We start from the raw sequence: 20,096 nt of genomic DNA, 5'->3' as shown, positions 1-20,096 counted from the left end.
AAGAAAATAAACCGGGCCTGTTACCTGGTCGTCCTGATAGCTGCTGCTGTCTGGCATTTCATCAGCCTCAAAGACCTGTTTGGGCAGACCTCTCTGACGCTCCTTTTGTTTGTCTAGAGTATTGGGGTTAAAGCCTGTTCCGAGCTTATGGTATCTGAGGAATCAAACACCCAATTTGACATGAGTCTTCAATTCTTATAATTACCAATACATCTTTGAGGCAATAATTTGAAGGGTGGAGCCTTACTTCCTGTTGACAACAGCCCAGTCTTCTGTATAGGACCGGACACAATCTCTGACATGAGGATCAGTGTCTCTGTGAACAGAAAAGAAAGAAAAAAGTTAGAAATGAAATGCATTTTTTTTACTGGAGAAACAATTACGGAGGAAACTGGAGGAACAAACTGGAGGAACAAAACTTATAACTTTAAATCTCTTTAAATGCGTCATCATTTTGGTCCCTCCTCTTCTTAAAAGGTTTTTAAATGCCATATTCTGTTGGAAAGTTTTCTTTTGTATATTATCTATTTTATGTACAGCATTTTCTACTTCTCCCTAACTCAGACAAAAAATAAAAAATCTCAACATTTTTTTCCTTTTGGAGTCTTCAGGTTTGACAAAAAAAATTGCTTTTGCGGAAACTGGCCATTTCCACCTAGACCCGTTGGAAGATTAAGATTATGTACCCTTCCTCTGGGACAGCTGGTACCACGGTGCGACACTCCCTGGGAGTGAAGATGACCTCGATGTCATCGTGTGGAAACTCTATCAGATCTCTCAGGGGTCCGGACTCCACGATGGGCGGGTGAGTGATGAGGTATTCCTCAAAATCCACAGGCTCCACCGCCTCTGTAAGGGGAACCTGGTGGGAAAAGACCAAAGTCAGAAAAATGGCATGAAGATTTAAAGCACAAGTTTGTTTTGTGAGTGAAGCTTGGTTAAAACCCACAATTATGACACATTTTTCAATTTTTGTAGAAGATAATTCACATTGTAGTTTTTGACACAAGTTTATCAATATTTGTATGATTATAGAGAGCTTGTAGAGAAAAAATCTAACCCTTAACAGAAATAATTCAAATCCTTTATGTTGTTATAGTAAAAGTTAATAGTTCTATAGGTCTTAGTCTCCTCCTTAAAAGAGGAACTCGTAGGTATCTGTTCCAGCATTGTAATAATAACAAATGTGTGTTTTATTTTAGCTTCACTTCTACAAGAGGAATTTGATTGAAATAAAAAATGACGACTTTACCCTAATTACCTAGGGAAAAGGGAATATTTGCTTTATGAGTTCGAGCTCGACTGACACTACCTCTTTAGCAAACACACTGTCGAGCTCAAAACAAGCAACCTTAGTAATGTTTCTGTGAAGTGGTTCATGGTAAAAAACGATTCATTCTATGTAGGAAACCATTCAACAATGTGATGAAAATCAGTACAAAGAAGTCATCCACACCAGAAAATGTGTTATTCATTCTTAGTTTTATCAAAGGGAATAAACATGTTATAATATTGACATAACAGTTTCAGATAATGTATAATCTAGCTTTAACATAATAAAGACACTGAACTCTGTTTGCCCTGTTGATCCTCACAAAACACATCATGAAAGATGGCGCCTATGACTCTAGACTGCAAGAGCAGACACACCCACCTCTACACAGCGTGATCTCTTTAAAAGAAATCCACCTCCTGTCAAAGGCAACACACAAAAAGGTTGTGTCCAAACTCACTATTTGGTGCACTGCCTTTGTCATTTTTAGGGTCGTCCAACCTACATTTCAAAAAGCTAGGAAATATCCCAGAAGTCTCTGTAAAAAACTGATGTTTGGCAAATGTAAACCAAAAAACGAAGGGTTTGAATGTTTTTTCATTTGAGAAAAAGTTGTTTTAATTTAATTTTTTAATAAATCCTGCACATTTTCATCATCAGAACACAGTGGATTCATAGTCTTTGTAAAATCTTAATATTTATTAGGTTTTTACTTCAACAAATGGGTGACGACATTTAAAAACTAAAATAAAAATAGTGAGCCTGTGTGCTAATCATGTTAAAATCCAGGGCACTACACGTAGTCCTTTAGGGTTACGGAGTAGTGATGGAATTCGAACACAGCCCAAGACAAGAAAGCTCCTCATTTCCCCCCCAAGTCCAGTGGTGAGATTGTACAATTCGGAGGAAGGTTGAGGATTAATGGTAAATGGCGTATATTTATATAGCGCTTTTCTACCTACAAGGCCCAAAGCGCTTTACAGTCACAGACCCATTCACCCAGTCACACACACGTTCACACACTGGTGGCCGCTCCGCTGCCGAACACTGGCGCCAACCTACCACCAGAGGCAAGGTGGGGTTCAGTGTCTTGCCCAAGGACACTTCGACACATGGGTGTGCAAGGCGGGAATCAAACCTGAAATCTTACGATCATGGGTCGACCCCCCTACCACTGCACCACAACTCATAAGGAATATTATCCAAGATAAAACAACAAAGTTCCAGAAATACATCAGGAAGACGGCTTCAAGCAATGATATTAGTTTATACCTCAGGCAGCAGAAACCTGAGCTAAAGGAGAGGGAAGAGCGGGAACCATCATAGAAAGACAAACCTAGACACCAAGTGTACCATCAGCATATAGAAGAAGCAGGAGCTGATATCAGAAAATCTGACCAGTGCATAGTAGGATCTGAGTTCAAGATCAATAGTGGCCAGGATCTACCAGATCCCATGCAGGCCCTATTATAAGGAGGCAGGGCATACATGGAACACCATCACTGGCATAATGTACAGAAATATCTGTACTAAGTATGGACTGGAAGTCTCGTGATTAAGATGGGAAACACCTCTGAACAGAGAATAGGAACATGTAACAAAAATAAAAGGCTTTGGCGATGGATGCAGCAATGCCAAGTGACTGCAACATCAGGGAGAAGAAATATGAGAACATCAAGAAATACCATGGGCTCAGAGAAGAGCTGGAAAAAATGTGGAAGGTGAAGGCAACGTAGATTCCTGTGGAAATTAGAAAACTCAGGGCTGTGACCCCCAAAGTGGGGGGATGGCTTCAGCAGATTCCACCAGAAACATCTGAACTCTCTGTCCCAGGAAGAGCTAAGACACTGGACAGGAACCTCAAGCTCCAAAAAGCCAAACTTGAAATGATTTTTTTTTTAAATGAACCAATTGGAAAGATAACTTTAAAAAAAAATATGCAAAGCAAATTAAGAAAGGGGATTTTAAAATCTCATGGGACTAGTATCTAACTGTCCTCTTTCGTTTTAGCATATTTTAACACTTATTTATGATTTGACTCTTTACAGTAGTGGAAATAAAGCACATAAGCATGTTTTTAAAACTCTGAAATTGAAAGAAAAAAGAACAAAATCTATCTTATTTCCTCTAACGATAAAATGCAGCTGGACACATTTAAATACTCACTGTGTTACTTGTTGTGGTCCCAACGTTAAGATTTTTGAAGAGCTGTGGGGAACCCCCATACTGGCCAGCTATCTGCTTCCTAACTTCCGCTGCCACTGTCCTGCAAACACAAGAGGAACACACAGGATGGAATGAAAATGCAAGAACATTTTGTAGATTTTTTAAGTCTTGGATCAAAAAATGTACTTTTGAATTAGGCAAAACTATTTAAAATCCCAATTTGTTGTACTTTTAGCACAAAAGCCCTTTTTAACAGAAAAATCACTTTAGGAATACGAAGTTAAGATAGGACATGCGCCAATTTCTATTTTATTGGTTGGTTCTGAAAGTTACCAACAGTGACACAAACAAGTTAACCCTTGTGTTATCCCATGGGGTCCAGATGACCCGATCCTTACATTGACGAGTTCTCCGGACCATGACAAAGGTGAATACGGGTGAAGAGGATTTCATGTAATCCATGGACACCAGTGAAGATCACAAATCATTGAAGAAAAAAGATTTCGTGCACTGTCTTGTGGGGTCCAGATGACCCCACTGCCAAAGTTAAAGTGCCTTGGATAGCACAAGGGTTAAAGAAAAAAAAAGATCAAAGTTACACTAAATAAGGTAAAGACCGCAGGGATCCATAGTTATGATTTACTTTATTTTCTTTAAAACCCTTTCCACCTAAACAAGAACTTATCCAACACCCTTGTGGCTCTCTGATCTCTCCTCCAAAAGCAATATCACAGTACTATGAAAGTTACCTTAAACAGTTGGCCATGATTACAGTAATAGAGCGCAAGGTTGTGAGTCACTGAGCGAGGGCGCTGAAAATACATGGGCCGTGTCTGTTCCATTACCGTTGATGGCGAACACAAACATCTTAAAAGTCCTGACAATGTTGTACACCAGAAGTCCCACTTATCATTTTCGGTGTAAAAACAAATGTGCCTCCATTTGAACTGCCAAACCTAAGACATGCATGATGATGTTCTATAAGAGGAAATCCAGCAGCCTCTGGGGAGCAGTGCTGTCACCACAGCAGTGAAGCTGAAAGGACAAACACATTCCTAAGGCCTTCAAACTGCCTCTGAGCAGACCCATTGCTTTGTTGAGGTAAGTGCAAGTAACCGAACTAAACTGTGAAAAACACGTCACCCCAAGATTACAAAAATACAACAAACCAACTTTTAGGTGTGGAACTTTTTTTGTTTTTACACAAAACAGTTTTTATAAAAGCGTGGCAAATCAATTAACATGTATCTACAACAAAGCATATTACCGTAAACCTGGAGTTTGAACATTGAGGTATGTCATTTTAGCCTAAACAGTCCTGAGACTTATGACCAACTATCGTATGTAGCTAATGATTTGTTTAATAGCAGGTTTATGCAAAACAGAATAAACGAGCAGACCTAAAGCTGAATGTTCTGCTGAGGCCTGAACTTTTAAAAGAATAGAAGTGGATTTTAAAATGCAGGCTATTTATTATTCATGCTCAGTTTTACCTGTAAATAAAGGTGCCTCCGATCTTAGTGACAAGTTAGCATGCCTTGTACAGGACTTTAAAATGTGTGTTTTGCAGCTTTTTTTCTCATATGTATCTTTTATTTTCAGGACTGTAAGTACAGGAACACAAACATTTGTAATAAAACATTTTTTTCCGTATTTTAATTTAGATTGTATTAGTTTTCGGAATTCCACAATGACAGCTTAAACATATCCTAATATTGCGGGTACCTAAAAACACAAGGATGGTATGGTGGGAGTTTAACAATTAATCGATCTACAATCCAACCAGATCGATCTGTCTGATGCAAGTTGTTAATTGAATAAAATCAAACTATACCATTATAAAATAATTTCAATCGATTATATTGATTTTGGAAAATACCATTTGGATTGAGGCACGGTGGATTATTTTATTATGACGTAAAAACGACCATTTGCATCACAGTGGACAACAAACGTGATGCTGACAATAAATGATCAAGGCATCATTGCAGTTCAATGTGTGGAAACAGTTTGCAAAGACGTGACTGAGTGGTATATAATATTCTAATAATGTTTCCTGTGGATTATTGTGATGGGGGAAAAACAATAGTGGACTGCATTAAACTGTCAATGGGTTTTAAATGAATTATTGTATACTTGTTTGTTTGTACACATGTTTAATGTACACTTGATTATCTGGCGAGAAATACAAGGAATCTGCAAAACTTCCCTGCACTTTTCAGTAGGGATGCCACAATTCTCAATTAAGAACCGAACCGTATGTTATGTCACTGAACCGAATTGTGAGGAGAGTGAAAGGCTACTGCATACCTTTGTGAATATTTACGTTAAAATAGTCAAACATGACGTGTTGTGATAAATTCAAGAAGAATTTATAGTTCATTGTTTATTGAATTACAAGAGACAACATGTGAGCTATATGAAAGTTTTTGCTTCATTATTACTTACTAATTAGCAAATGAATAAGGATTTTTCTTAATTTGTAGTTTTTTTGTTGTTGCTTTGTATTACACGAATCACATATGGAACCAAAACACAAACAAACAAAAAAAATCGAGGTTTGAACCAAAACGTGAGGAAAGTGAACTGCTGCCTTCCTAATATCCAGGTTTTTATCTCTGAGTCACACTGGTTAATGCATTTTGGGCTAAAGATGTTCTTTTAGGTCAGTGAATCGGCTCAAACTGGATTGATTAAAAAAAATTAAATTAAAATAACACTATCGACTAAGAATTGTATCATGAGCCACAAATTATTATATTAATCGAATCATAGTTAAAATTACTCTTTACACCCCTATGTTATGGTAATACTGTTATGGTATCACTATGCTAGCATTAGCAAAATAGCTAGCCACTTTCCCATAAACCCTTGGGAGAAGTCAATGAAATTTTGATTTGGTCACATTCCATAAAACTGTAGCAGTCAGAAAAAAGCAAAACTAGTACAAAATTTGACTAAATTAAATTATTAAATACAGTTAAAATGAGATAGGTGTTTTTTTGTTGTTTTTTAAGGGCACAGCTTTTCTTTATTGACAGTAACCCCTGATGTAAAGAAGTCTAAACGGTGGCGCTAATTCTGAGTATTCAGACATGGGAGATGATCGATTCCAGAATTACTTGTCTAGGTTATGAATCACAGAAAATCTTATCCTTGAGCACCTTGAGGAGTCGTCCCGTCAGAACTCTGGGATGGTGGCATTTGACAGCCAACAACAAAGCCCTTTGTTGAGCGGATTACTTTGATCTGTCTGACTGAGGACAGGGAAGGAGCTTAAGGCAACAGTATTTGATGGGAACAGGGGGAGGCTTTTGTCTCAAGTGCGCTAACACTCTCGCATTAAGTACATTAAGGTCTGACTCCCAACACATCACCGCAAAAAGTTCTACCACATCTTCACCACTGTCAGTCTCACTCTAGCGTCTATCGTTAGCTAATTGTAGGCGATAAAGCTAGCTATCCCATTTTCCGATATTTTTTATGGGTAACTAGAGAGACCCCTTTTTTTTTAGTGCGAAACCCGTTGAGGATAAAGTCGCGAATTATAGCACCGATTCGCCTCTGTTTGAATTCCGTAGAAAGAAAGAGTAACCGCTGGCAGTGTCGCTGAATGTCTGGGTGGGTCTGACTGAGCATCTTTGCCGTTACAGCTAAAAAGCGGTTAGCTTGGAGCAGGCAGGCTGCTGGGCCTCCTTTGCGGGGTTCCCGCAGCGGTGCTCTGACTGCAACCCTTTAAATTAAAGAGAGCGGCTAGCGCGCTCACTCGTTCACTGGAAGAGCTCCTGTCGGAGAGCCGAGCCTTTTACCTGCTGATTTTCTGTGCGAAGGCGCGGCGTTCGGCCATGGCAGTGGCCGCTGATGTGCTTTAACGGAATTCCCAGGCAGCCAGACAGTACGCTCCGCTTTTCCACTCACTCTCTCGCTCGGGTCACAAGCAAAACGGGAGAATGGGATAACTACCGTAAAGGCTGGAGGAGTGCGCAGGCGCACACACCCAATGAAAACAGTTTGCGCTTTTTGAAAATTTGCTTCGAAAGGTTTTTCTCAGGTAAAAAAAAAAGTCAAATATGTAATGAAAACTTTTGACAGTAGTCGTCATTTCACCAGGGAAAAAGCTTCTCAAAATGTTGTGTTTTCTATTGAAAACAGAACATTTCAATCAAAATAGTTACTCTTCAGACTGTTCTATTAAGACCCAAACATCATGTTAAAATGCCATTTTGCCCAACTTAGGTAGAAGGAGCTTAGAGAAAAAAAAAACTAAAATAAAGCATTTATTATTTTTGCAACAATATCGGCCACAGAACAGAACCTCTGGAAATTGCTATTTTTTGTTTTGTTTTTTTCATTTATTTGTTTTTGACTGTATAAGGATGATCTCTATAACATTGTTTCCTCCAAAAGTCTCAAACATGCATTTCATGCTGATTTATTATTTAAATTGTGCTAAAGATGAGTGGTGTTTGAAATAAATGTGCTTTTTTAAGATGTGACATATATATGTCTACCCTTTTTAAATATAATAATATATATATATTTTAAATATAACAATAATTGCATATGACAATTATAAGAATGGATGCATCCAAGTTTGAAAGGAAGCGTTTTCACTCAGTCTCACTAAGAGACTCCTGTAAATGAAAAATTATTCAGGTTGCAGCTGGGGTATTTAGACCAACACATTTCAAACTCATTTTAAACTAATGGGGATTTGCATTCTGCTCAGTATGTAACACAAAACCTGTAACGTATTTGCTCTGTTATTGGCTTCTGGCAGGAATTACAACTTAAATGAGCATTTTATGATATGAGATAAGACAGTTTAGGACAAGATTGTATGAAACAAGCATAACTGCATGAGAGTAAACTTCAGCATTTCTGAACTTTTCAGGTACATCATGGAACCAAGAATTCTGTAAGATTCAACATGGAGGGGGTACTAAAATATAATTTAGTAAGTTTAAAATGTATCAAAATGTCTGCAAACAATCAATTCTCCCCATTGTCTCAGATAGTTTGATATTTTGATATTAAAAAAGCAAACAAATCTAAACAACTCTACATGTGATAACCGTAACCCTTGTGCTATCCTAGGCACTTTAACATTGGGAGTTGGGTCATCTAGACCCACTAGACAGTGCTCTGAACCTTTTTTCTTCAATGATTTGTGATCTTCACTGGTGTCCATGGATTACATGAAATCCTCTCCACCTTTATCCACCTTTATCATGGTAGGGAGAACATGTCAATGCAAGGGTGGGGTCATCTAAGATAGCACAAGAGTTAAAGGTTTTTTTTATTTACATCTGACATGACGAGTTTCAAAGTCTTAATTTTAAGTTTTCTTTTATGATGCCTTAAATCTCTGATTTATCCTTTATTTTCTTGATGCTGATTTTTTCCCCACTCTGAAAGGAGTTTTACTTTATATTCAGAAACTATGATCGCAGTTAATTGATGTAGGTTCAAAGGTGGTTTTTTTTTTTATTTCAACAAACAATCCCATCATTTGGTGATTTATAAAAGTAAAGTCAGTCATAAGTTGTCATTGCTGTTAAATTTTAAATAAAAGTCCCCTTGAGAATAGTTTTAAAATGTGGTTGATCAAAACCAGACATTAGCCATTATAAGTTTACCAAAACAGTAAGAAACAAAAATTCAGACATAAAACGATTATCCTAAATAAACGGAATAAAATATAATAAAATAGTCAAATATAATGTTAATACTTTTAATTTATTTTAATTGTTTTACTATGCCTTTTTTTTTAAACTAACCCTAAACAAGCTTTCGTAGTTAAGGAAATTTAAACTCCGCCCTTACGGGCTGCTCTTGTCATGGAAATTAACCGCACCCTTGTGACTTTCTCGGCGGAAACACCGCGAGATCATGTGATCTTGACCGCCTTACTTCCTTAAAGTGTAAACATTGGAGCTAGCAGACGAGTGAGAACTCACACAGTAGGTCATGAAGGAAGAAACACGCCTAGAGGTAACTGTTTAACACTATTTTTTTTTACTATTATCATGATCTTTATTTTAATTAAATGTAACAAAAACCAGCAGTGTGTCTGAAGCTGGAAAAATTGCCCGTCTGAAGCAGCTTTAAACTGGTAAAAAAAAAAATCTCCACTGCTTGTATATTTTTGTAGTTACTGCACATCTGACATCTGATAAGTTTGTGTAAATATCTGTGTACACAACGTTCAGGAACTGTTTGCGTTGTGGGAATGGGTTCCCTTCCTCGGTATTCCAAATGGAGAATAAAGGGAGCGACGAGGTGGAAAAACTGAAGACTAAGTTCTGTTCAGTGTGGAACAATGTGAAGTACAGTAAGTAGTTAGCTAAGGCTAATAAATGCACAAATCTATCACTTGTTCTCGTTTGTTTTGCTCCGCTTTCTTTGCAGTGAAACACACTCGACTGCACATCATGTGAACATTTGTTAGTCCATGCACAAAAGGACGTTTGTGCTACTGTCTTTTTGAAAATTAACAAGAACAATAGTATTTTATGGTAAAATGTCAAAACCACTAGGAAATAGTATCCATCGATGCTTTAATCTGACTGCAATACATCTGTATAACAGCAGCAAGCTTGTCATATTTAGCTGTTACACGTTTTCCTCTTTGGATTCAGTGCAGCTTTGCTATAGAATCAAAGGAGACAGGAAGCTGCTGCTAATGAGTCACCCCTTAAAATATTTCTTTGTTAGATATAGTCCTGTAAAAAATACCTTTTCTTTCTATTAATTTATGTCTACTGTCTTCAAAAAATAAAATATAGGAAATACGTTTTTTAGAACAACTGTTAACTGTTTATTTATTTTAATATATTGTTTTTGTACATTCTAGGTTGGGCTCTGAAATCAAAGACTTTATTCAGTAGAAATTCTCCGGTGCTGCTACTTGGAAGGTGCTACCACTTTAAGGCTGACGGTAGGACACCCATGTGACCCATTACCCCCACGGTGTCAGCAAACCTTAATCTTGCATGCATTTAGAGATTAAGGTATAATATTCTACCAAAATGACATGTTTTTGTCATTTTTCTCATGATGGAGGACACATAAAGAAAAATTAAAACTGAGTATTTTTGTATTGAAATCGTTGTAAATCAAGAGTAGAGGAAAAAAAATGGAGTTAAAAAAGCTTGTAGTTGTTGCGTACAAACTACCGTCGGCAGGCCACAAGCTCCCTGCTCTGCTCCATTCTGATGCATCCACTTACAGACAAATGGATCCATTAATGTCTGTTTTCCTCCTCTGAGCTGGTATCTAGCTCAAAACTGTACGGCTGGATAGCTGCAAGATCTAGAAAACAAAAGTTTTTTTTAATTTTGGCTAAGAACTGCATAATTAAAAGACCACTTGGAACATTTTTACAATAGATGATTGGAGTTTTGTCATTTTAAGACCTTTCTTTTTCTATAATTTTTAGACACACGCCTAATTATGTGCCTCAGCTGTTCCTCTGCAACAATCTCCTTTGGCATTTGTTTGTTTTTGTTTCTTCCAGATCAGATTTAGGTGTGGACTCATTTTGGACAATTATATAGAAAACAAGGATGTTACTCAATGCTGAGACTGTCTTTTTCAAGAATTCAACTGCTGCCCAGAGTAATTGCGTAACCGTAAACGTTTTTCCAATATTTTAAGTTTCATCTTGCTGTAAATCCACCGTTAAACATTTCAGGTTTTTTGTCCATATAAGCTTTTTTTGTTGTTCTTGTTCTTGGTTGCTTCCTCCCAGGCCAGATTCTCTGAGCCAGACTTGTAATAGAATTGCTTAGATTCCTCTCATGACAACAGTTTGACTAATACTCAGAAAATGATTTTCAGAGTAGAGGCTAGACAAAAACTCCAAACGTTGTGCAACAAAAACCCTTCTTTAGATGTTTTTTTTTTAAAGACAGCTGAGAAATGGAAAACAGAAAGCATGTCATCTATTTATGAAGTCAACTCTGACAAATGAACTCATGTCAGAACAAGACAGGAACAAACACAAACCTGAGAATTCAGATCTTAGTGGATTATATAGAAATATTGTGATTGTGGTTACAGGAACTGCTTGATCGATGCTGAAGCTGCAACTTTTCATATTAAAGCAGACACCTAATCAATGTACCATCATGTTGTAAATGAAGAGCTCTCGCAGTTTTTTTGATCTCCTCCCTTCAGATGATGGCAGTGCAGATGAAGCTAGTTGCAGAGAACCAGAGGAAGGCTTCAGCATGGGGAATGTGGAGGCTTTCCGGAAAGACTTCACCTCGCGTGTGTGGCTGACCTACAGGGAAGAGTTCCCCCCGCTGCCGGGCAGCACTCTGACCACTGACTGTGGGTGGGGCTGTTTGCTGAGGGCCGGTCAGATGATGCTGGCTCAGGCTCTTGTTCTGCACTTCCTAGGCAGAGGTGAGGCTCACACGTGCTACTTATTTGACCTGAGGTCATTTAGGAAAAAAAGTTGTTCTTCCTAGCCTAGCCTATTCTTCCTAGCCTATTCTAAAGTAAGATAACTAATGAGATATTTCTCTATAAAGGCCTTAACGTCCACTTCAGAATATTTATTGATTAATTTCTCTTAGGTTTACTGTGAATCAAGGTCATTTTGTTAATACCTTAGACCAGACTCTGGCCCGTTTTACTGCTCGGACCACTCCCACCCTCTAAGCCTTTCAGCTCCTGCCCTGTTTGTAAGGCTAAGGCTCCATTAAAGTGAAATAAAGGGATTCTAAAATTGATAATTGAGCAAAAATGACATAAAGTCTGATACCTAAGTAAAATCTCTCATTTTAAAGGTCTGAATATGTTTTTGACCCTAATTCTTTGAAAAGTTTGATGTAAAACTTCTTGAGAATTTTTTTGAAGTTGAATGTGCTGTTTAGACTCTGGTATAGAAAACTGATAGCCAAGTACATCACATCACAAGATTGTTCTTTTTTTTTTTTTTGTTGCTGCTGGTTTTTTGTTAGTCACACATCTTCAATCTGTATTTTACTTTATAATTAGTAATTAAAAATAGCCCAAAATTTAGCTTTTTTGCATTTTCATTTTTTTTTACGAAAACACTACTTGGTTAAATATGCAACTAGTCTGTTTTGTTAATATATGTAAAAACATGAGTGACATTATTTTAATGAAATAAAACATCTTTTCTGTTATATGTATATAAATGTATACCGGTATAGGTATAAAACTGTCATTTGAAGCAAAAAAGAAATGTTAACATCAGTTCTTCTCTAATATCACAAACAATTATCAAGTTTTTTCTTTTGAAGAAGTAACATTAAGAAGTTTTCTCCACTTATTTGAAATAAAATCTTAATATTACCTGATAGTAAAATGCAAATAATATTACCGGTACTCAGACTTAAAAATAGATGCAATGATCTTTTTTTATTGCAATACTTTCATGGTGCAGTTGTGAAGCTATTCAAAAGAATTGTAAAAAGAAAAAAACTATTTTAAATTTTTTTTCTTTTCTTTCTTTTTTTAAATTGATATTAAGTGTTTTTGATCCAGTTTTGCTTATCTGTCTCCAGACTGGACCTGGTCCGAGGCGCTGACTCTTCAGCCTTTAGACACAGAGACGTGGACGGCCTCCGCCGCCAAGCGCCTCGTCGCCTCTCTGGAGGCTTCACTGCAGGGCTCCCCTAAAAACTCTGACAGGCAACATTCTGAGCCCCAAAGTTCGTCCCAGGGTTCTGCAGAAGAGGCAGAAGCACATTTAAAGGAGATGTACCACCGCACAATAATCTCCTGGTTCGGGGACACTTCTTCAGCTCTTCTGGGTCTGCACAGGCTTGTCCGCTTAGGCCTGACGATGGGAAAAAATGCAGGGAACTGGTATGGACCAGCTGTGGTGGCACACATCCTCAAGTAAGTTTGGTCATTGTGTGTATTTCCATTTGTTGGTGTAACATTTTTCCTTTGGATTTGAATCAGGTCACTGTAGTTAATTACTTTTTTTCCCCAGAGGTAAGTCTTTGTTTCTTAAAGATTACACAAAACCTGGTAATTTCTGGATTCAAAGTTGACTAACTTGATGCAGGATAATCAATGTAGTCACACCATTTTTAAGGATTCTCAATATCAAAAAAGATTGATGATATAAATCCCTATTAAAATTTACAGGCTGCTTAAAGCCAGAATTTTGACTTTGGAATATCAAACAGTAAAGAGGAAGGATCTCCACAGTCTGTCATGAGAATATACTGTGAATTCCCATCCAAAGTCAGAGAAGTCAGAGAAACCACAATAAACTTCCCCTGTCTTGGTTTCTGTTCTTGAATAATTTCTTCATTAACTGGCCATTAATATTTAAAAAGTTATTGGTAGAATGTTTCTGGTTTGTCATGTGTTCCTGTGCACCAGGGTGCGTGTGCAGGAGAATCAATGTTGAGGAACTGGAAGTTTGTCTTCTCCAGCAGTAAACCCCTATCCTGTGGGTTCTGAAAAAGGAACAAAATACTTTTTTTTGTTGCAATATTATATATTGAAAAATATTTACAGGTTGATCAGGTTCTTTTAGAGGCCAAATCACATTTTTAGGGCCATTTAACAGTCATTGTGTATACCTTTTATGCAAGCGTTATTTTGGGAAAGCTTATAAATAGATTTGATGATTTAAAATCTTGCAACAAAATGTTTGTATGAGTGATGCCCTGCCTCTGCAGACACAGTCTCTACTGATTGGTTAACCCCTTTGTTTCACAAAGTGTTGTATTTTTTATGATATACAGTTTGGTGGTAAGACTTACTACTGCTTTTGTGCACAGAAACACAGATGGACCAAACATTTTCACTCTGTTATTCAACATAATAGTACATCTGAAAGATTATTCCATCAAAACACACATCTCATCTTTAAGCAGCTTCTGTCTTCAGGTTCCAGTCTTTGTCTCTACCCCACATCCCCTCTTTTTTCCCCCAGGAATTTTTAAGTTGCTTTAGACAAAGATAAAATAATTTCACAAACATAGTTGTGACGCACAAACCCAGCTTCATCCTGTCTTACCTTCAGATTTCACAGAGTTTTTTTATCCAAGAAAAATAAACGGGTCCCTATTTTAAATACTCTGATGCAAAAAAAAGACACTACTTTGGTGGCCTTCACACCCAAGACACTCCTGATAAATCCAGGAGGTTGTTGATCCTGATCCTGAGTGGATCCTCAAACGATCATTGTTGATGAACCACTCCTGGGGAGGGACAGTGCTGCAAAATCATTCAGTGAAACATGCTAAACTTGGATTTAGACAGTAGACCATGTTCACCATGAGATCATAGCATCATATTTACCTAAAAAATACACAACAATCCTGATTGGCTCCCTTTCTTTTTCTATCTGTTTTTAGAATTACTAATGAATTTAACATCTAGCTTCTACGTTTGCTTCCCCTTTTCTCATTGAGCAGATGTGTAAAGTTTAACTATACTGAACAAAAAACAAAGAGAAAAACTCATTTTTGATTTTGTCTTTGCTCACAGGTTTATGCAACAAATGACATCATAGCACTTGCATGTGGCTTCAGACATTTGTCTAATGTTCTTAAATGCAATACTGGCTTTCAACATTGTTCTGTCTTCGGTTTCCTCCTCTAAAGAAAAGCTGTGGAGGAAGCCATGGATTCTGGCTTGGCGGGTATAACTGCCTATGTCTCCCAGGACTGCACAGGTATGAAAGATGGTCCTACTGTTGATAAAACGGGAAACTGGGCACTTTGCCTGAGCTGCTCCTTTGATTTTTTTCAGCCATTTTTCTGTGTCTGCAAGACTGGAGCCATGAAAATGTTGACAGGCGCTTTTATAAAACAGTATACTGAGTATACTAAGACAGTATACTGTCTTTCTTCCAGTAACAGACACATCCATTCCTAATAGAATCTATCCATTCCAATGTTCTCTTAACCCTTAACGTTTGATAAATAGTGGAATGTAGTAGAAAGCTATGTTCACACCGTACTCAGCAACATGAGTTCAAGCGGCCACTTCCAATTCAAAGTTTATGTAAATGCGTGTTTCGAACTCCCGTGTTCTATACTCTTCTGCTTGCGCGGTAGTTTCTACGACTGTTTTTGGGCTCTACATACAAAACGCGGATACAGAACAATCGTTGCAAGTCAAACCAGGTCAAACCTTGACCAATCAGGGACTCGGAATTTGGTAGTGATGTATGGATGGTGTCTTTTTTTTTTTAAACACGAAAGTGCCAACCATTTGAAAATTGATCGTGGAGAAATGACTAATTATGGTTTGAGCCTGGCTAGAATTATATGGCACAAAATCTTTCATATATCGGAATAGAGCTGTGAAAGAAATAGCCGGGAATAAGATTTGCGAGATTTGACCACTTCGACATTTCGCCAAAAAAAAAAAATATTATTCTTCCAAAAAAAAATGCAATATTGTTTTTTTTTTTTTTTATTCTTGCACCAAAGGAATAAACATTAAAAAGTTTATACCCTTGACATCCTGTTTGCTACAATCCAAAGTTTTTCTCCTAATTCCAATATTTGGTTGGCAGTTCCTTTCCCCAACCTCAAACGTGTAAACCTTAGGTAGAAAAGACAAAAGCTTTAGCTAATGAGAAAGATTACAATTTTACCTTTGTGTTTTTGATCCTTTTGTAGTGTACAGCGCTGATGTCGCCGACTGTCACAAGCCGCCGAGTGCCAGGCAGGCGTCTGTGAGTCCTCCTATAGCGGGAGGAGGCCCTTCTAAAGAAGACCAACCAGGATCTGCTTCCATCTTGCCAGACAGTCAAGCCGTAATCATCCTCATCCCTGTAAGGCTGGGAGGAGAGAAGATAAACCCAGAGTATTTTGAATTTGTAAAGGTGAGCTATCAGTTTGTTTCATGGTGTTTTTCTTTTAAGCTTTTCTTTCAGTAAAGGAAAGAATTTTCAGGCGAAGATTTGAATAAAGTAGAAGTGACACATCTTAGATGGATGTATTGTCCCATGCGTTTCTTCTGTTTATTGTAGAACATATTGAGTGTGGAGTACTGCATAGGCATCATTGGAGGAAAGCCCAAGCAGGCTTGCTACTTTGTGGGATTTCAAGGTCAGTGTTAGCATAATGGGAAAAAAAAAAACAGAAACAAACACAAAGGCCGGTGTGAATAACAAATTATCTTTGTGAAATACGCCCTTCCTACTTGTAGAGACAAAGTAAGTTAATGTATTCTTGTTTGCATGAGGAAAATGGAGAGGAGTGGAGATGAAAGCGAGTGAAACAGCGCTTACTTTATTCCCTCTGACCCATCAAAGCCTCGCCCATTTATCACCGGTAAACTGCCCAAGTTGTGAGCCGTAATTGATTTCCATAGGAGCCGTGCATTAAATTTAATCCCAGCCCCAAAGTGAGCCACTCTTCATCACCTTCAGGATCCAAGAGAAACCTTCAGTTGTACATCTTGGCAGTCAATATTTACGCATTTACATTTTACCAATTTGAGATGCGCTGGCGAATGATGCTTAAACGACAAGCAATACATTCTTCCTGGCGGGGCACGGCCCAGCGGCGCATTCATCATATGCAAATGGACAAATATAATTGCGTGTTTGTAAAAGTATTTCACCTACACACAAAAATTAAATGACAGCAACTTGTTTTAAATTTTCTGGATGTTGTTGCGGGTCTAAAGAGCGTGCTTGAGCAAACGCGTCTGATTATGCAGAATGTAATCCACCCCGGGAGATATTAAAAAGCAACAACCTTCTGGGAGGCATATTTGACGCACTCAACCCCAACAATAGACCATGTGGGTGACTTTGAGCTGCTCTGCATAGAAATTGAGGAGAAGCGCGTTTTTGTAGTAATCTGATGTTTTTGAATAACTTGTCTTCTGTTTTGTCCTTGTAGATGACAGCTTGATTTACATGGATCCTCATTACTGTCAGTCTTTTGTGGATGTCAGCAACGGCGATTTCCCTCTCCAGGTAATGTGAAATTACACCGGCAAGCAGACGAGGGCCGCTGTAATGTGAATTTAATAGTCTCTGTTAGTACTTAAGGCAGGGAAACTGAAAGCACCGCTCGGCCCAATTACAGACACCCCCTCACCACCCTAGTCTACTGATTTATTTGGTTCCCAGATGAGTGAAGCTGCCTTTTTGCCACCAAAAAAAAAAATCTGCACAGCTTCATTTTTCTCAATCTATTCATAAAAACATTACCGCATTTTTGTGTTATGCTTGTGTTACATCAAATAAACAGTGAGCTCATTAAACATCATTATAGACTAAATGTTGTGTGTTGTGTGTGTTTTCTGTCATCGTTACAGAATAGATTTATATGTGTAAATGGCAAATCTGTGGACCTTGTGCTCTTGTTGAGATGATTTTGTCTCTTGTTTTTTAGTCATTTCATTGCCCCTCACCAAAAAAGATTCCATTCACCAGGATGGACCCAAGCTGCACGATTGGCTTCTATTCCAGAAGTCTTCAAGACTATGACAGAATCAGGGAAGAGCTGTCCAAGGTAGAAAAATATTATCAAAGAATTAGAGCAGCAACAAAAACATATTATGCTTTAAGAGCTCTACTTGTTTTTTTGATGTTTGGCCACTAGGTGGCACCGTTTAGTCAAAAATCAGATCTCATTTGTGCACTGCATCTCCATCTAGAGATGATCCCAAAAAGATGCTATAAGTAAAGTTTCTTACTTAATTGCTCTGCTAGGACGATTGATCTATTTGTGTGAAATGAGTAAATCAAAATGGATCTGCTAGGCCTCTCGAAAATGAAACAGCGGATTTAGTCAAACACAAACTTCTGTTGTTCCAGCTGCTGCAGCCATCGACAAAGGAGAAATATCCGGCTTTCACTTTCGTGCAAGGTCACGGCAGAGACTATGATCTGTCAGCAGGCCTGACCCCGGAGAAACTAGAATGGCCTTTCATCCGCAGCCCGCCGAGAACGGTCACCACGGCCGGAGACTTTGTGCTGCTTTAGCTGCCAAATGGAAAAGACTATGAGTCAAAACACTTGTATTCCAAGGATTCACGCATGAAAACCCTAACGTACACTTTATAAAAACTTTAATGCACAGTTTTACACTATGCACAAAAGTGCCACTTACTGCCAAGACGTTTGTGAATGACACGCAAGAAGACGTTCTGGTGCTATACTTAATCTAACAATCTAGCATTTTTGAAATATTAGCACGAACAATAATTTGGTCCTTTGTTTTTGATCCTTATTTTAGGTAGGTTTTCCATAGAGGCCATAAAGATGACTTTTGTAACATGTACTATTGTTAAGTTTTGGAACATTTTCTAACATAAATTTCATTAGGTTTCAAGCTTTCTGAAAGACTGAACAAAACAAAGAGAATATAAAAGATAAAAGGTTGATTTATAAAATTATACACTTTGTTTAAACATTGGATGCTTTTCATGTTTGATTAATGGGTGTTAGTTTCAGTACAAGATGCAAGGTGTTTAGCACTAAAAACACGATTTTAAAAAATTGCTACTATTGGGAAAGAAACTGCCTGCCATTTTTTTCACGTTGATTTTTATTTTTTAAAGTTGAACTTTGTTTGAAGTTTAACCGCTCTCATCCTGGAGCTGCTGATTTTTTTTTTTGGATTTTTTTTTTTTGGAAAGAATATTTGATCCCGCCTGATTAATTCTGATGTTTAAAGAGATTTTACAAATGACACCAATCATTTCTTTTTTGTATTCTAGAGTTATTTGTTTCATACACTGCACAGTTTTGTTTGTCTAGGTGGAGTAGATTTCTGTATGAAGGTGACCTGTTAAAGCAAAAGTTAGAAATGGAAAGTTATGGAATTAAAACAAAAATGGGGCATCTTTCACATAATTAAGATTCTTTTTGTTCTATATGGAGTTTTCAAGAATTTCTTTTTTTTCTGTATACTTGGTAATTCTGACAATTTCATGCAGCTTTTTTTGACATTTCATGTTATGTCTATTCTTCCATTTCTTGGTTTTTTATAACTTATTCTCAATCAGAGACTGCACAATCCATAACAGCAATAAACCTCTGGTAAATAAGTACACCAGAGAAAGGATGCTTTCGTGCTGCAAACCTCATTCAAGCTCTGTTTTTGGTCTCACTTTTTCTCTGAATTGTTCTCATGTACTTTTGCACTGTGCAACACCTGCAGGGCTTGTGTGTTTGTAGAAATAAATTTGCCAAATGTTTTGAAATGCCTTAGCAGTAAAGCCTATTAAAAGCCATAGTGTCTCATTGTTTGAGCATTGTCTTTTGTGTGAAGAAATTGAAATAGGAGAAGGTGTGAAGAAAGTATATATGTTCTTTAGTTTTAGGATCTGAATACAAACCTCAACAGTGTCTTTAAAATGAGCAAGATTCTTTTTCTCTTGCGATCCAATGTAGCAGATTAAAACTAATCGTACGTGCTAACCATCTCCACAGCCCATTAACCAGGAACCGGAAAAAATGTGACCCAGTGACACTGGCAGTAGTTGTGTTCCTGTGTGGAGGAAAGGAAAATATCCTTGTGTGAAAAAAAAGCCCTGTTACCATGGATAATTTTTCTGTTTCCTCATAGCTTGAGCTATGCCGGACTGTTTTCCTGTTTAATACAAATTCTTGTATTATGATGAGCTGTGCTTTTTAAAGGAGGGCACTGTCCCTTCTGTTAGGGGTCAGGGCAAGGGTGAG

The 20,096-nt window shown here is 37.7% G+C and overlaps 2 protein-coding genes across 22 annotated transcripts in view; one reads left to right on the top strand and one right to left on the bottom strand.

The window, feature by feature from the left end:
• Window positions 1–7,382, bottom strand: part of dock7 (dedicator of cytokinesis 7) — a 44,182-nt gene extending 36,800 nt beyond the window's left edge. For 10 of the 20 annotated variants that reach the window (XM_020702464.2, XM_020702466.2, XM_020702469.2 and 7 more), the window contains exons 1-5: window positions 7,249–7,380; window positions 3,440–3,539; window positions 687–862; window positions 248–316; window positions 25–154 (exon numbers count right to left, since the gene is read on the bottom strand). In XM_020702464.2, the coding sequence (XP_020558123.1) occupies window positions 25–154; window positions 248–316; window positions 687–862; window positions 3,440–3,539; window positions 7,249–7,286 (513 nt within the window). In that variant the 5' untranslated portion in view covers window positions 7,287–7,380. Of the gene's footprint in view, window positions 1–24; window positions 155–247; window positions 317–686; window positions 863–3,439; window positions 3,540–7,248 lie in introns of all 20 variants that reach the window. The other 10 variants (XM_020702479.2, XM_020702480.2, XM_020702474.2 and 7 more) reach the window with 3 other exon arrangements.
• Window positions 7,383–9,334: 1,952 nt separating this feature from the next.
• On the top strand, window positions 9,335–19,663 carry atg4c (autophagy related 4C cysteine peptidase). 2 transcript variants are annotated; one of them, XM_004068023.4, is made up of 12 exons: window positions 9,335–9,433; window positions 9,505–9,554; window positions 9,652–9,773; window positions 10,296–10,379; window positions 11,621–11,851; window positions 12,982–13,318; window positions 15,046–15,116; window positions 16,072–16,277; window positions 16,425–16,503; window positions 17,305–17,381; window positions 17,803–17,922; window positions 18,228–19,663. In XM_004068023.4, exons 3-12 carry the CDS (start codon window positions 9,698–9,700, stop codon window positions 18,393–18,395), a joined length of 1,449 nt encoding a protein of 482 aa, XP_004068071.1. In that variant the 5' UTR covers window positions 9,335–9,433; window positions 9,505–9,554; window positions 9,652–9,697; the 3' UTR covers window positions 18,396–19,663. The 2 variants fall into 2 exon arrangements, with proteins under 2 accessions (XP_004068071.1, XP_020558121.1); XM_020702462.2 differs by lacking the exon at window positions 9,505–9,554 and having other exon boundaries at window positions 9,341–9,433.
• Window positions 19,664–20,096: the final 433 nt, after the last annotated feature.

This window comes from Oryzias latipes, chromosome 4, assembly GCF_002234675.1.
Source record: "Oryzias latipes chromosome 4, ASM223467v1".
NCBI lineage: Eukaryota > Metazoa > Chordata > Actinopteri > Beloniformes > Adrianichthyidae > Oryzias > Oryzias latipes.
Note: the sequence above shows the minus strand (reverse complement) of the source record. Positions and strands in the feature narration are given on the sequence as shown.

Bases quoted from the DNA above. Each gene is read 5' to 3' on its own strand.
- atg4c (XM_004068023.4), top strand. From the start codon at position 9,698: ATGGAGAATAAAGGGAGCGACGAGGTGGAAAAACTGAAGACTAAGTTC. The intron at 13,319-15,045 runs GTAAGTTTGGTC...CCTCCTCTAAAG, and splicing joins GTGGTGGCACACATCCTCAA to AAAAGCTGTGGAGGAAGCCA. The intron at 15,117-16,071 runs GTATGAAAGATG...ATCCTTTTGTAG, and splicing joins TGTCTCCCAGGACTGCACAG to TGTACAGCGCTGATGTCGCC.